The sequence below is a fragment of the Ceratotherium simum genome, chromosome 19, assembly GCF_057802395.1.
Source record: "Ceratotherium simum simum isolate JZ-2026a chromosome 19, ASM5780239v1, whole genome shotgun sequence".
Classification (NCBI taxonomy): Eukaryota; Metazoa; Chordata; class Mammalia; order Perissodactyla; family Rhinocerotidae; genus Ceratotherium; species Ceratotherium simum.
The window spans coordinates 33,630,255-33,642,990 of NC_141918.1; the positions used below are offsets into that span (position 1 = coordinate 33,630,255).

A 12,736-nucleotide genomic window follows, 5' to 3' on the forward strand; every position below is an offset into this window, starting at 1 on the left:
CCTGGCTGTACAAGTTCTCCTCAGTTCAGTGGTTTTGCCACAACCTAGTTTAGAATTGCCTGTGTTCTAAAAGTCCGTTGTGAATGAGCATCTTGTTTTGAAAATCAATTTGAAGTTAGAGTGGAAGAAGTTTTCTTTTAGTCACAAGGAGAGAACAATGAAAATATGACTATCTTCCTTTATCATTATTTTTGGCCTCATAATAATAAAAAGTAAAATCCTCCCTTTTAACTTGGGAGGATTTTATAATGTCTCCACATTTTGTGTATATTTCAGACATGAGAATCTACCTCCCCAGAACCCATCTGAGAGGGATTTAAAGCTCGGAGAAATAGCTCTCTGCAAATTTCTGAGTAACTGAAATTCCTAGATAACAACAGATTGGAAGATAGAATCAGTTAATCCCTGAACTGAAGGAACCCTTGGCCCACATCCCAGATAACACAGGATGCTGAAAATTGGTCATGTTCCAGCCTCACCCAAACACATTTCTCCTCCTCTCGGGAGAAGACAGCTTTTGACCACCGCCTGCCTGAGAGCCGGGCCTCCCCGTCATGCCTCAATGAATGCGTGCACAAGTGGCTTTCTATGGAGGGCATCGCCTGGAAGGTGGCAAAGGCCAGACAGGTACCTGCAGCCCAGCTGCTGCCCACAGACGAGGCTGGCAGCCAAGCTGAGCACCAGCTTTTCAAAAACAGCCCTTTTGATAACACTGATTACATTTCCCTCACTAGAGCCTTGGGCTGATTGAGCAACAGCCAACTTCTCCGGGTAACAAAGAGGAGGGGAAAGTAATCCAAACACAGGTTTTATTATAAAAACCAGGGAGTGAGAGAAGTATGTTTATTCTGTAAGATAACACACCTGCTCGGTGCCCGGGAGGCTCGTTTCCATCGGTTGCCATGGCAAACTCGTTATACTTCAAGGCCATGTGGCTTTGTTTCCTTTTGAGATCTGGTCCTTGTCCTACCTTTTCTAACAACTCCACCACAATGACATGGAAGCCTGCGACAGCATAATTGATTTCTCCTTCCCTCTATCAACGGTTCACATTTGTTCAGCACAGGACGGAGGCTGCCTCCTCCTTTGAACTCCTAGCTAACCATGAAGGCATGCTTCAGAGAGCCATCCTCATTAACATTCCAGGTCCCCCTTCCCTGTCGGCGATAAACAAGCCTGGCATCAATGGCCTCCTTCCTTCCACTTTTACAAATGAGTGGCTCAGTTCCACGTTTTGCTGCCGATCCAGGTGCCCAGGCGTACAATGTGGGGCTAAGAAGCACGCGGGAGAGACTAAAAATAGAACCGCAGTTTTGGACGCATACCAGAGCAGCTACTCCATCTCAACTTGCTTTGCACACTAAGCCTAATGGGATCCATCAGGCATGAGTTCTCTCGTGTGCTCTCTCCCCCCTCTCCCTTCTCTCCCCAGCTGCTGTCTGCCATCAATGCCTTCCTGGTGAAGGGAGCAAAGGGAGGTCAGGCAAGGGACAAGAAATGTGTGCCCTCATGGTTTTAGTTTACAAGTCCTGGGAGATCTGGGGGCTGCAATTACTCCTTCCAGACGAGTGTTTCTAGAAAAGAGCAGGCAGGCCCAGAACATGGTCACCTTTGCCCAGGTACAGTTCGGTCCAAGACTTTTATTGTTCAGCAAAGCCTCAAATATCACTTTCTAAACACCCTGGTAAGTGTGACCTAGACCCATACTCATATGCTCCTTGAGAATTTAAAGAGAGAACTAAACACGAGCGTTCCTCTTACAGGTCCCAGCTGCTTGGCTTGAGGCTGAGGATTTGGGAGCAAATGCCCAGTCACAGATGGAGGGACTGTGGCACACAGGGGGTGAGTCAGCAGCACGTGACTGCCCAGAGTCTGCAAAAGCCTTCTACTTCCCACCAAGTATGCTGTGATTCTATCTGAAAGCTTTTTCCAATAGAAAATGGAACAAATCAGAATGAAGTTAGGAACACGCTCTCCGGCCTGGGCATAAGGCCTCCCAGAATGCCAGCTGGATTGATTGAGCTAGGCTCCTTGTGTTGTTGATGTCCCTCCTGATAAAAAGGAACCCTTCCTGCAGCCTCCCCCCACCCGAAGGAGACTTAGCATGACCCACACATTTCTCATTTCTCCGTCTGAAAGGTAATGCAGATATTTCAAACAGCCGTGTATCATTCCAACAAGTGCCACTCTTGTAGAATCAGAAGGGTGAGGGAAAAATGAATATCACAGTATTTAAAAATAAAAACCTTTTTCGTCGTTGTTGTTTTGGAGATTGGTCAGATAAAACTAAAAGAAATCGATCTAGTAGCAGGTTTTGTCTGTAAGCTTCAGGAAGGTGTCAAGAACTTTTAAATTGTGCCTTGGTTTCATGTAATACTAGTATAAAATAAATATGCCAAACTACTTCAAGAGAGTCACACTTCATATAATCACAGTAATAATTAATTCCCCCAAGGATTTCCCACAGAACAAGTTGCAACATGATCATTTAATCCTCCAGCCATCAGAAGACAGAAGTGCATCTTCCCTCAGGCCTCCTATGTTCATGAGGCTCAGTTTACCTCCGGGAGATATTGGGTCATTTCTTGAACAAATGTACCATCAAAAGCCAGGAAGCTTTCTAGGTTCATCAAATAAATGTCTACAGACTGGAAACCAGGAAACCTGGGTTTTAGTCCTGGGATGAACTTCAACAATCCTCGGTTTCCGTGGGCCCCCCTTTTCTCATGCATAAAACAAAACTGTAGGGGGCCTGCCTGGTGGCTAGTGGTTAAGTTCACATGTTCCGCTTTGGCGGCCCGGGGTTTGCCTGTTCGGATCCTGGGCGCGGGCATACTCACTGCTCATCAAGCCATGCTGAGGTGGCGTCCCATACAGAAACAACTCTACAACTATGACACACAGCTATGCACTGGGGCTTCGGGGAGAAAAAAGAAAAAAGAGGAAGATTGACAACAGATGTTAGCGCGGAGCCAGTCTTCTTCAAAAAAAGGAAAAAAAAAAAACTGCAGAGGTGTGTGATTTCAAGGGTCCTTTCCAGACTGCAAATTCCATGACAGAAATAAATGATATGAGAATTAAATTGATTTTAGTGCTTTCTAGTTTTTGTTGTTTATTTGGTTGGTGGGCTCATATAGAGCCATTTGTCTTGAAAAATAGTGCATAATTCTTCAGGGTGAGAGGCATTTCTTCTTTGTGGTATTTTCCCACAGTCTAACCTTCCTTCTCTTTTCATGTGCCACTAGGAGGTGGGTCTCACTGATTCTTTTTGGTTCATTAAGAAGAAACAGAAAGATCCTGTGTTTTGAGAGACTCTTTCTGGATCATTTCCCAATAATCATAGGACTTTGCAATCTGTTTGGCAAAGGTGATGGTGACAGTGGGGTGTTTGGCAAAGTGGTTGATGAAGTGGCTGAGGTTAAGAAAAATGCTCTTGGCAAAACATCATGAAACAAGGTCTGGAATGTTCAAAATGGAGAGCTTGCCTCCCTTGCTGAGATGACTCTGAGAAAAAACTCCATCTTTTGAGGGAAAAAAGAAAAAGGGATCAACAATAATTTTTCTGAGCACAGCTGAGAAATAGCTAGTCTAATACTTTGATTGTAGCTAAGAACTGAGATGTCCTGAGCAATATAGAAGTTAAATTAAGCAGACAGATGTTTTGAAACCAGTCACTGAAATTAAAAATTACATTTTAAATTTTAAGTTAGTCACTAAATATTAGACAAAAATCTAACCTTGCATTCCGCACACCTGACCCCTAAAGTCAGTTTAGGTCTGAATAAAGCCTTGAGGCTCAGAGGTTATTTTTACTGAGTCAGCCCTACCCCACTTCCACCCCCAGAATATCTGCAGATGAACGCACGAGCACCAGGATAACGTCTAAATAAACCACGTGTTAATCCTAGTATCAGCGCTCTAAAATAGTTGTTAAAATTCCTTTTATGTTCGTGGTCATCATATTTCATAGAAACTTCGGGTGTCAAACTTGCATCACTTGGCCAGGTGTGTGTGTGTGTACTTTTTGTTGTTTTTTTTTTACTACCAGTGCTACCAGCTGTAACACTTTAACAACTCTTTGTGGAACACCAGGGACCTTCCCTTGTCACTCACCTGGGGTAGGAATACTGGCTGAGAGCTCAGAATAGGTCTCTGAAGGGAGGAGGGGTAATAACATCACACTGTTAAACCTTTTCGAACTAGAAACATTTCAGAGCAGTAATTGCTGATGTCATTTTATTTACAGTCGTGTGAATCCTTAATGATGGTGTCACCTCCAAAAAATATAAAAACAGAGAAAAAAGAGTTGAAGTTTCTGTTTGGGGTGTTTTTCAGGCATTTCGAGTTAATCAGGCAAGAAAGACAGTTCTACCAGGTCTCAAATGCTCCAGAGTTGAAGATACTTGTCACAGAGTCTTACAAATGAGTACTTAAGGTATACTAGCTTTTCTTTTCGTTTCCTATTTCTTTTTAAAACAAAGACATTCAACTTACCCAGTAGACATCTCGATTATAATGAAAAGGAAACTAATGTTCTTTGAAATTCATTAGCAAAGTTTCTTATTTAGAGTGGGTAAGTATTTGTCTTTTCCCTATAGTGACATGTAAGGGTTGAACTATTTCATAGCACAATTGAGCCTTGTTTCAGAGGTTAGACAGATGAGAGAAAGCAGTAGCTCTCACCCCCAAAAAGTCTTCATATTGGCTTACTATCTTGGGCCATAATTAAAGTCACCCCACCTTGCCCTGTAGTTTATGTAGATTTTACATATATATATTTCATATACACGTATGTTTGTGTATTCTTTTTTTTTGAGATCTGATGAGCAAGATATATGTATTTCTAAAATGATTAATGTGAGGGTGTTGTTGAAGGTTATTAACAAAGAAGAAAATGTCCCTGTTGAGAAAATGTAATTTTATCCCCTGGGAGACATAATTATGAAAACTCAGGGCCGGCCCTGTGGCTTGGTGGTTAAGTGCACGCGCTGCGATGCTGGCGGCCCGGGTTCGGATCCCGGGTGCGCATCGAGGCACCACTTCTCTGTCCAGCCTGGGGCCGAGTCCCGCATACAGCAGCTAGAAGGATGTGCAGCTGTGACATACAACTATCTACTGGGGCTTTGGGGGCAAAAAATAAATAAAATCTTTAAAAAAAAAAAAAAAAAAAGAAAACTCAGTCATTCCTTAAAAGAATATTTAGGGGCTGGCCCCGTGGCTTAGCGGTTGGGTGCACGTGCTCTGCTGCTGACGGTCCGGGTTCGGATCCCGGGCACGCACCAACGTACCGCTTCTCCGGCCATGCTGAGGCCGCGTCCCACATACAGCAACTAGAAGGATGTGCAGCTATGACATACAACTATCTACTGGGGCTTTGGGGGAAAAAAATAAATAAATAAAATTATTTAAAAAAAAAATATTTAGAATTTAGGTCCTAGACCTTAAACCTTTTAGGGTCATCAGCGATACTTTTTTCCATGTCATTTTATAAATAAGTCCCCAGAGTTTCAGAAAAGAGAAAGGACTTGCTTGAGGTCACACGGCTAGTTAGTGGTAGAACCAAGACTAGAGCACAGGTCTCGCAAGCCACAGTTCGAGCCTGCATTATATATTCCTTGTCACTTCATAGAAAACACACATATATTTACATATATAGCCAGACCCTATTTAGAATCCTTTTAGAATCATGGTTGTGTGCTGTACCAAGTTGTTTTGTTAAAAATTTCTACTGCAAGACTAAAGCTTTTAAGATTATGTTAAAAGGGACTGTTTAACTATCTGGCTTTAATCCTTTAATACAGAGTAGTCTGTTACATTTATCTAATATTATATCTAAGCAGCTTTATTAAAGTCCCTGGATGCAACTGCCCATATCATTATGAATTAGCACATATCTATCTATCTCCCTTGAGATAAGTGAAACACAATCTTACAAAAGAGTAAACGTTTTATTATTTGTACATGAATCAGTTTGGTCTGAGGACACACAAGCATCTGGCTAACTCAAAAAAGTAGCCTTAAGCGATGGGAGAGTGGGGCCGTTTACATTTATTGCAACATCACGTATATTATGTACGTGCTAAGCACCGAGAGGCCCAGAGTGGACATGTCGGACTGTTAGGAGCAACACGCAGTGAGCTTCAGAAGCGGGGAATGCAGAGCCGCCACGGCCTCTCTTTCAAAGACAGGGTCTGTGAGGTCCCAGGAGGGAGGGTACTCTGCAGAACAGGTTTTCTGGGGTAGGAGGGCCCCTCTGAGAGGGGCTGAAAACAAACAGCCTCAGCTAGAAGCATGCTTGTCGGAACAGGGCCCCAGACATGGCATGGCCCCAGTGACCTGGGGAGGTAAGGTGTCACAGGGGTACCACTTGAAGGGTGGGCAGAGGCCCCCGGGGAGGAGCCACGTACTCTTCCTCTCTGAGCAGCCGCAGCAGGATGTTTTTTTTATTCTTGGGCCAGCTGTAGACGTGAGTGTTCTGAAGCCAGGTGGGCACGTGCTCCTGTGGGAGACAGAATGACAGGAGCAAAGGCCGTTCGAGAAAAACCTGGATTCCAGATCCCAGGCTCAGTTCCCAAACATCTACGGCTTTCCTTTCACGGGCGTTTCCTACCAAGCTATCATGGGAGCCGAGTTATTTTGCTTTTGGAAGAGTTAGCCCGTGAAATGCTTTTGGCTTCGGGAGCAAGCTGTGTATCTCATCATGGAAACCACATGTGCACAGCATTTTCTGTCAGTCTCCCAGGCTACCTGCCCTTTGCATTTCAGCGTGCTTTTCACCACCCTCACATAAAAGGGGGAGGACGGAGGTCACGCAGAGTGATGTGAATTCCCCTGTGGCTTCGCAAGAAGTATGTCAAGGCTATGGGCTTAATCTAATTCATCCTTTCATGCCAGCCACAGGTCTGGCCTGCAGTAGAAGCAGCCCACCAGATCTCAGGTGTCAGGCACAGCAGAAACTGTAAGCCGGGGATCATGAGGGTGCAGTTTCAGACTGCCCTCATGGAGTGGGCATTCTGTTGGGGAAAGACAGATAACGAATAAGTAAAATGTATAGTGTGTTCGATGGTGATACATGCTGTGGAGGAAAAAAAACAGAGAATGGGGATAGGGAGTGCTGGGGCAGGGATGGAAAGTTTGCAGTTCTAAGTAGGGTGTTTAGGAAAGGTCTCAGTAAGAAAATGGGCGAAGACCTGAAAGAACAGAGGCAGCGAGCTTCATGGGTGTGTGGGTCCAGGCAGATAGAAGAGTCAGTGCAAAGGCCCTGTGGTGGGAGCATCCCTGGCCTGTTCAAGGAGCAACAAGGCCAGTGTGGCAAGAGAGGAGTGAGTGAGAGAGAGTAGGTGAGGAGGTCTGGAAGTAGAGGGGGCTGTGTCAGATAGGGCCTGGTAGGTTTTTCTCTGAGGAGATGGGACTCCTTTGGGGACTGCAGGATGTGCTGAGAAGCAGCACCTGCTATATGTCAGGCATTATCCTGAGTACTGATGATACCCAAATGAAAAAGAAACAGGTACTGCCTTGAGGAGCTCATAGTCTTATCATGGAGTCAAAATGTAAAGAAACTATTTTCTAGGCAATGGCGTACCAAGGGGGCAGGCAGTAGGAACAGTCTGACCCGAGCATAGGCAACAAGGGGATTGCCTGAAGAAGTTTTAAACACAGTAAAACCAACTAAAAGTTGGTCTGCTTTTTCTATCACCATGCTCCAGTAATTCTAAACAGTTACTCCCAGCGCTCCCACCCCCAAACACATACCATTGACTCAAGGTACTATAGTTAAGAGCTCTTGAGAGAGGGACAATTCAATATATCGGCATAAGGGAAGGGAGGTCAGGAGAGGCTAGAAAGATTGGGTGACACAAGGATAAGCAAGAGTTCACTAGACAGACAAGTCAGGGAAGGGCATTGCAAGTAGAGGGAACAGAAAGTGCAAAGGCACAGAAACATGAAAGAACATGGCGTGTGTGATGGGGCATGCTGAAATAGTCCAGGATGACGAGAGTGTGGAGTTGTCGGTGCACAGGCTGATAAGAGGGAAAGTGGAGCAAGTGGGCAGAGTTCTCTTCTAAGAGGCCTCATACATCCTTCTAAGAAAGGTGGATATGATCTTGTAGTCAGTGGAAACCATCACAACACTTCTAAGCTGCAGAGAGACAGATCAAATCTACATTTTGGGTTTCCTCTTTGACAGTAGAGAAGAGGCTGGCTAGTACAGGGTCAAGGTAGAGACGGAGAGACCAGTAAGGAGATCTTACAGTGATGGAAAGGCATACTATTGTGCGGGTTGTGAACCATACAAGCCTGGATGTCTCATTCACATAAACTGGACCCTCCCTCAATCACAGCAGAGGTCTCAATGCAGTCCTGACATCTAGGGATCCTCCAGGTGAATCTGGGCCTGAGCTCAGGGTGCTGTGGTCTGACTCACAAGACATTTACACCACTGCCTTCCTTTGCTAAGCCTGGCACACGGCCTCAGATGGTGGCCCCATTCCCCAAACCTGCTGGCATGCCCTTCTGGTACAAAACCCCTCATATGAACCCCAGCAAAGTTCACTTTGGTAGCTGTGTAGATTTAATTCCTATATTCTACAGCTTTGAGAGCTGAGCTACGTGCAACAAAATACTTTCATGAAACAGGCAGTAAAAAACCTACACATCTTGACTTCTATGTTCAAGAGATAAGAAGTATAAGATCAACAGTCTCTTTTTCTCTCATGAGTTAAAACACAAACTACTTCTTTGTGTGTAATGGCTATTTGAACAATTACGACAGTGATGGTCTCTCAGATAACACTGTAAAACCTTCCTGATTCATGCTGCTGAACTGAGTGGTACAGTTGATCTTTCTGGTAACACTGTTATCTCTAAGGATTGATAAAGAGTTGACAAGCCTTTCCACTTCAGATCCCAGATGGTAAGCAAACCAAAGCTTGAGTTATAAGGTTTTTGTTTGTTTGTTTACCTTCTTAGCATTTGGGAAGAGCACAGGGATGAATCTGAAATTCATGCTTCCTTGTTTTATGAACTCAATCTGCATCTGGAACAGAACAAATTTGCAGGTTTAATTTCAGGAATGAGGATGAGGAGTTAATGGTACCTACAATCGTGCAAGCCCACCTTTATTTAGGTTCCCCACACCAGTTCCAACTTGCTCTGACACTGCGGTGGCGCAAAAAGATTTAGTTACCAAGAACTGTATCAAAACTAGAATTTTAAATATGAGGAGATTTAGAGTCTTCCAAATCCTGTGACCAGCACAAAGCTTTTGGTCATCTGATGACAAAGAGATGAGGAATTATGTGTTCCCAACTATTTCATCTCCCAATTGATTTTTATAACTGAGAAGTCTTCATCGTGCATGGGAATAAAACAGAACAGAAAAGAAAGTGACAGTGGTGACCACTGATTATTGAAATCACCATAGAAACCCCCTCATAAACACACACTCTTACACACTTACACATAATCACACACACAATCACAATACACACAAATCCTCCACAAGGTGTTTTCTCAGAACCATCTCCCTTTAAAAATCAGAAGGCAACACCAAAAGCGTATTTAAAAATGACTCAAGGGCTAGCCCTGTGGCTTAGCGGTTGAGTGCGCGCGCTCCGCTACTGGCGGCCCGGGTTCGGATCCCGGGCGCGCACCGATGCACAGCTTCTCCGGCCATGCTGAGGCCACGTCCCACATACAGCAACTAGAAGGATGTGCAACTATGAAACACAACTATCTACTGGGGCTTTGGGGAGAAAAAAAGGAGGAGGATTGGCAATAGATGTTAGCTCAGAGCCAGTCTTCCTCAGCAAAAAGAGGATTAGCACGGATGTTAGCTCAGGGCTGATCTTCCTCACAAAAAATAAAAAAATAAAAATGACTCAAGTACTGTGCAACTAAAAGCACCAAACACACCAGTACAAACATGTGAAAGGAAGGGCAGAGGGTTTATAAGTTAAAAGTGAAGAACCGGATTTAGTTTCCGACTTCTAGGACATTGTATACTGTAAAATTTTGCTTGTCCACTAGGCTACCCAATGTGTTGAGAGGCAGGCCAGCAGCAGTGCATTTTTATTTTCTCTCATATTTCCAGATATTAGCCCTCTGAGAAGTCGTTGGCTCTATGGTGCAGTTACTCATGGGCACCTCTTCACTCACTCTGTCCTGGAGTTTTCTGCTGCCTGGAAGGGACCAGGAAGTCAGCCAGGTGGGCAGAAGGCACTTCTGTATCTAGCCTCTTCAACCCCTTCAGTGACGATAAAGGGCCCAAGACATCATTGTCCCAAGAAACCAAGTTTGGAGACAATCTGGCTCATGGCTGGGTATAGTCAGACAAGCTGTGAGCTTGAGCTGCGTATTACTGCCTGGCATTGCCACACACCAGGAGAGCTTGACAGTTTCCTCAGGAACTGGCAGGGACCTGGAGCCCTTCCTACACACCAGCTGTTGACTCCCAGGACTGGCAGGTTCCTAGAGATACAGACAGAACATCGAGGGCTTTGGGTCCATGCAGACATGCAGGAGACAGCCAAGGGACGGCAGCACCCAGAGCCAGCCATGACCTTTTAGGGCAGAATGGTACCTTTTCTGGGCCCCACCCATGGCTGTGAGAATGGAATAGGAGAGAGACTATCTCTTGACTTCTTGGCCTTACTCTTTGACCTCACCATCTTACCTTGGCTTTTACTTTGAGTTAGTTCTGAGTGCAAATAAGTGGTCGGTACTTGGTAAAAGAGGAGACAGAGCCCCTGAAGACCCAGGTGGTGAACACCACCTGCCCACCCTGCCTTTTTCTTGCGCTCCTGATCCACAGGACAGACCTGGATTTAAGTCAGCTTCCTCTGAGGTAAAGCTGCATGTCCCTTGACTGCCTGACTGCCTCCTGCCTTGTGCTGCTTACTTATTCTGTCTGGGCCACTTCTGCTTCCTGCATCATCTTCCTGTCTTAGTCAGTGATCTTTATGCCCATTCCAGGTGCCTTCCCCGTCTGTGGAATGTTAGAGCTGAAATGGAGCTTACAAGTTCTAGTCCACTGATTTTGAAGCCTTTTAAAATCTCAGAATCCTTGGTAAACAAACAAGCCTAAAAGGCAGACCAGCTCTGGTTGAGGTGGGGTGGGAGGCCCAGAGCCACTCCCACCCCCAGCACCCAGTAGGGTCTCCACGGGAGAGTTTAAAAGTCATAAGTCTAGTCTGGCATCCTAGTCAAGCAGGAACATTCTCCACAGTGTCTCGACAATCATGGAAAGCAGGAAGATTGCTAGCCCATAAAACAGCCAGTTCCAGAGCTAGGTGATATTTTCAGTCAGAGTGTTCTATCAGATGCTGAGTAAGTCTACCTTCCTATAAATTTCTCCCACTGGTTTTAGTTTGACCAGGCCCCACAATTCAGGTGAGGCAGTGGACTGTTGCTCATCTATCATGAGCCACGAACAACCCTTTCCCTTGACTGAGCATCCGATGTGTGCCATATACTTCACAAACATTATTTCATTTAATCTTCACAACAACACTGTAAGTATTAGTGACCCATTTTATGAATAGGGACATGAGGCACAAAGAGGTTTAAGCAGTTGGCCCCTGGTCACACAACCTATACATGAGGAAGCCGAATGTGAACCAAGCTTGTCTGATACAACAGCACGTGTCCTTTGTACTGTGCTTTTCTGCCTCTCTGAAAAGGCAGGGGACAGAATATGATACAGATGCAGGGGCCTGCTCTCCTCACAGCCCTGTCTCCCCCACCCCAGGACTTCACATTCATTGGTAAACAAGCAAGCCAGCAGAACACTGCTTTCCAGAATCTTGGAACTTAGAGATACAGATTAATCTTCCCTTGTTACTGATAAGAACAGAGTCCCAGAGGTGTGGTGACTTGCCCAATGTCCCAAAGGTAGTCAGAACCAGAACCAACATCCCCCTCTCCTGTCTGGGGTTCTTCGCCCATCATCATGCGACCTTCAGTGGGTCTCTAGTGAAGGACAGGCCTTCACAGAAGAAAGAGCTTGTCTCCGAGGGACAGCAAGGTGCTGTGGTTCCCTTACCACTCACCATTCGATGAATGTACTTAGTATGTAAGCCATGCTCATCCTCGTCCAGCTGCGACTCAGCGCCTTCCACATCCTGTTTGTATTTGGGGCTGATTGCTACGATAATCATCACTGTCTTCTGTTAATGAGAGGGAGAAAGCATGTTTATGGAAGTGTAAATTGTGGTCCATTTGGTGAAGGCAGGCTGGAAACTAGCCAGCAGGACTGTAAGCATTCTCTGATATACTGGAGGATGGAGGGCTGGGCTCATTCTCGGTGGAAACTGAAAGGCACTGGCCCCCACTCAGGCAGACTCCTGTCTCCCCTTCTCCCCTCTGTCTCCCTCCCCAATTCCCTTCAAACAGGCAGAGCAAATGGCTCCGAGAGGAGCTCTCCTAAACGGATGCGGTTTTCCCCACCATTTTCCACACCATCACTAATAAACGTCTAATGAAAGCCGGAATCACTAAGTGATTCTGCATCCTGGCAAAAAGGCTCTGCAACACCACTGATGAAAAACCCCCTCCCCTCTCCGGCCGCTGGATCTAAGCTGTCGGTTACTGCACTCCCGACTGCCCTGCTTGCTGCCTGTGTGTGTTAGCACAGTCGAGAGGAACAGACCCCTCAGCACAAAGGAAACCTCAGGCTGCAGACAAAAGGACAAGCCACAAAACCCCAGCCTGCTGAGACTGTCCCCCACCGCTCCCT

General features: G+C 45.5%; 1 protein-coding gene and 1 long non-coding RNA gene across 2 annotated transcripts in view; one reads left to right on the plus strand and one right to left on the minus strand.

Moving 5' to 3' along the window:
• LOC147914524 (uncharacterized) overlaps window positions 1–3,086 on the plus strand; it is a 60,739-nt gene extending 57,653 nt beyond the window's left edge. The window contains exon 4 of the long non-coding RNA XR_015555251.1: window positions 1,764–3,086. This is a non-coding gene — a long non-coding RNA (uncharacterized LOC147914524). The remainder of the gene's footprint in view (window positions 1–1,763) is intronic.
• A 2,843-nt stretch (window positions 3,087–5,929) lies between these two features.
• The window catches only part of TRAF3IP2 (TRAF3 interacting protein 2), a 40,920-nt gene continuing 34,113 nt past the window's right edge, over window positions 5,930–12,736 (minus strand). Inside the window, exons 7-9 of the mRNA XM_004422221.3 lie at window positions 12,051–12,167; window positions 8,963–9,037; window positions 5,930–6,499 (exon numbers count right to left, since the gene is read on the minus strand). Of these exons, the coding sequence (XP_004422278.1) occupies window positions 6,353–6,499; window positions 8,963–9,037; window positions 12,051–12,167 (339 nt within the window). The 3' untranslated portion in view covers window positions 5,930–6,352. The remainder of the gene's footprint in view (window positions 6,500–8,962; window positions 9,038–12,050; window positions 12,168–12,736) is intronic.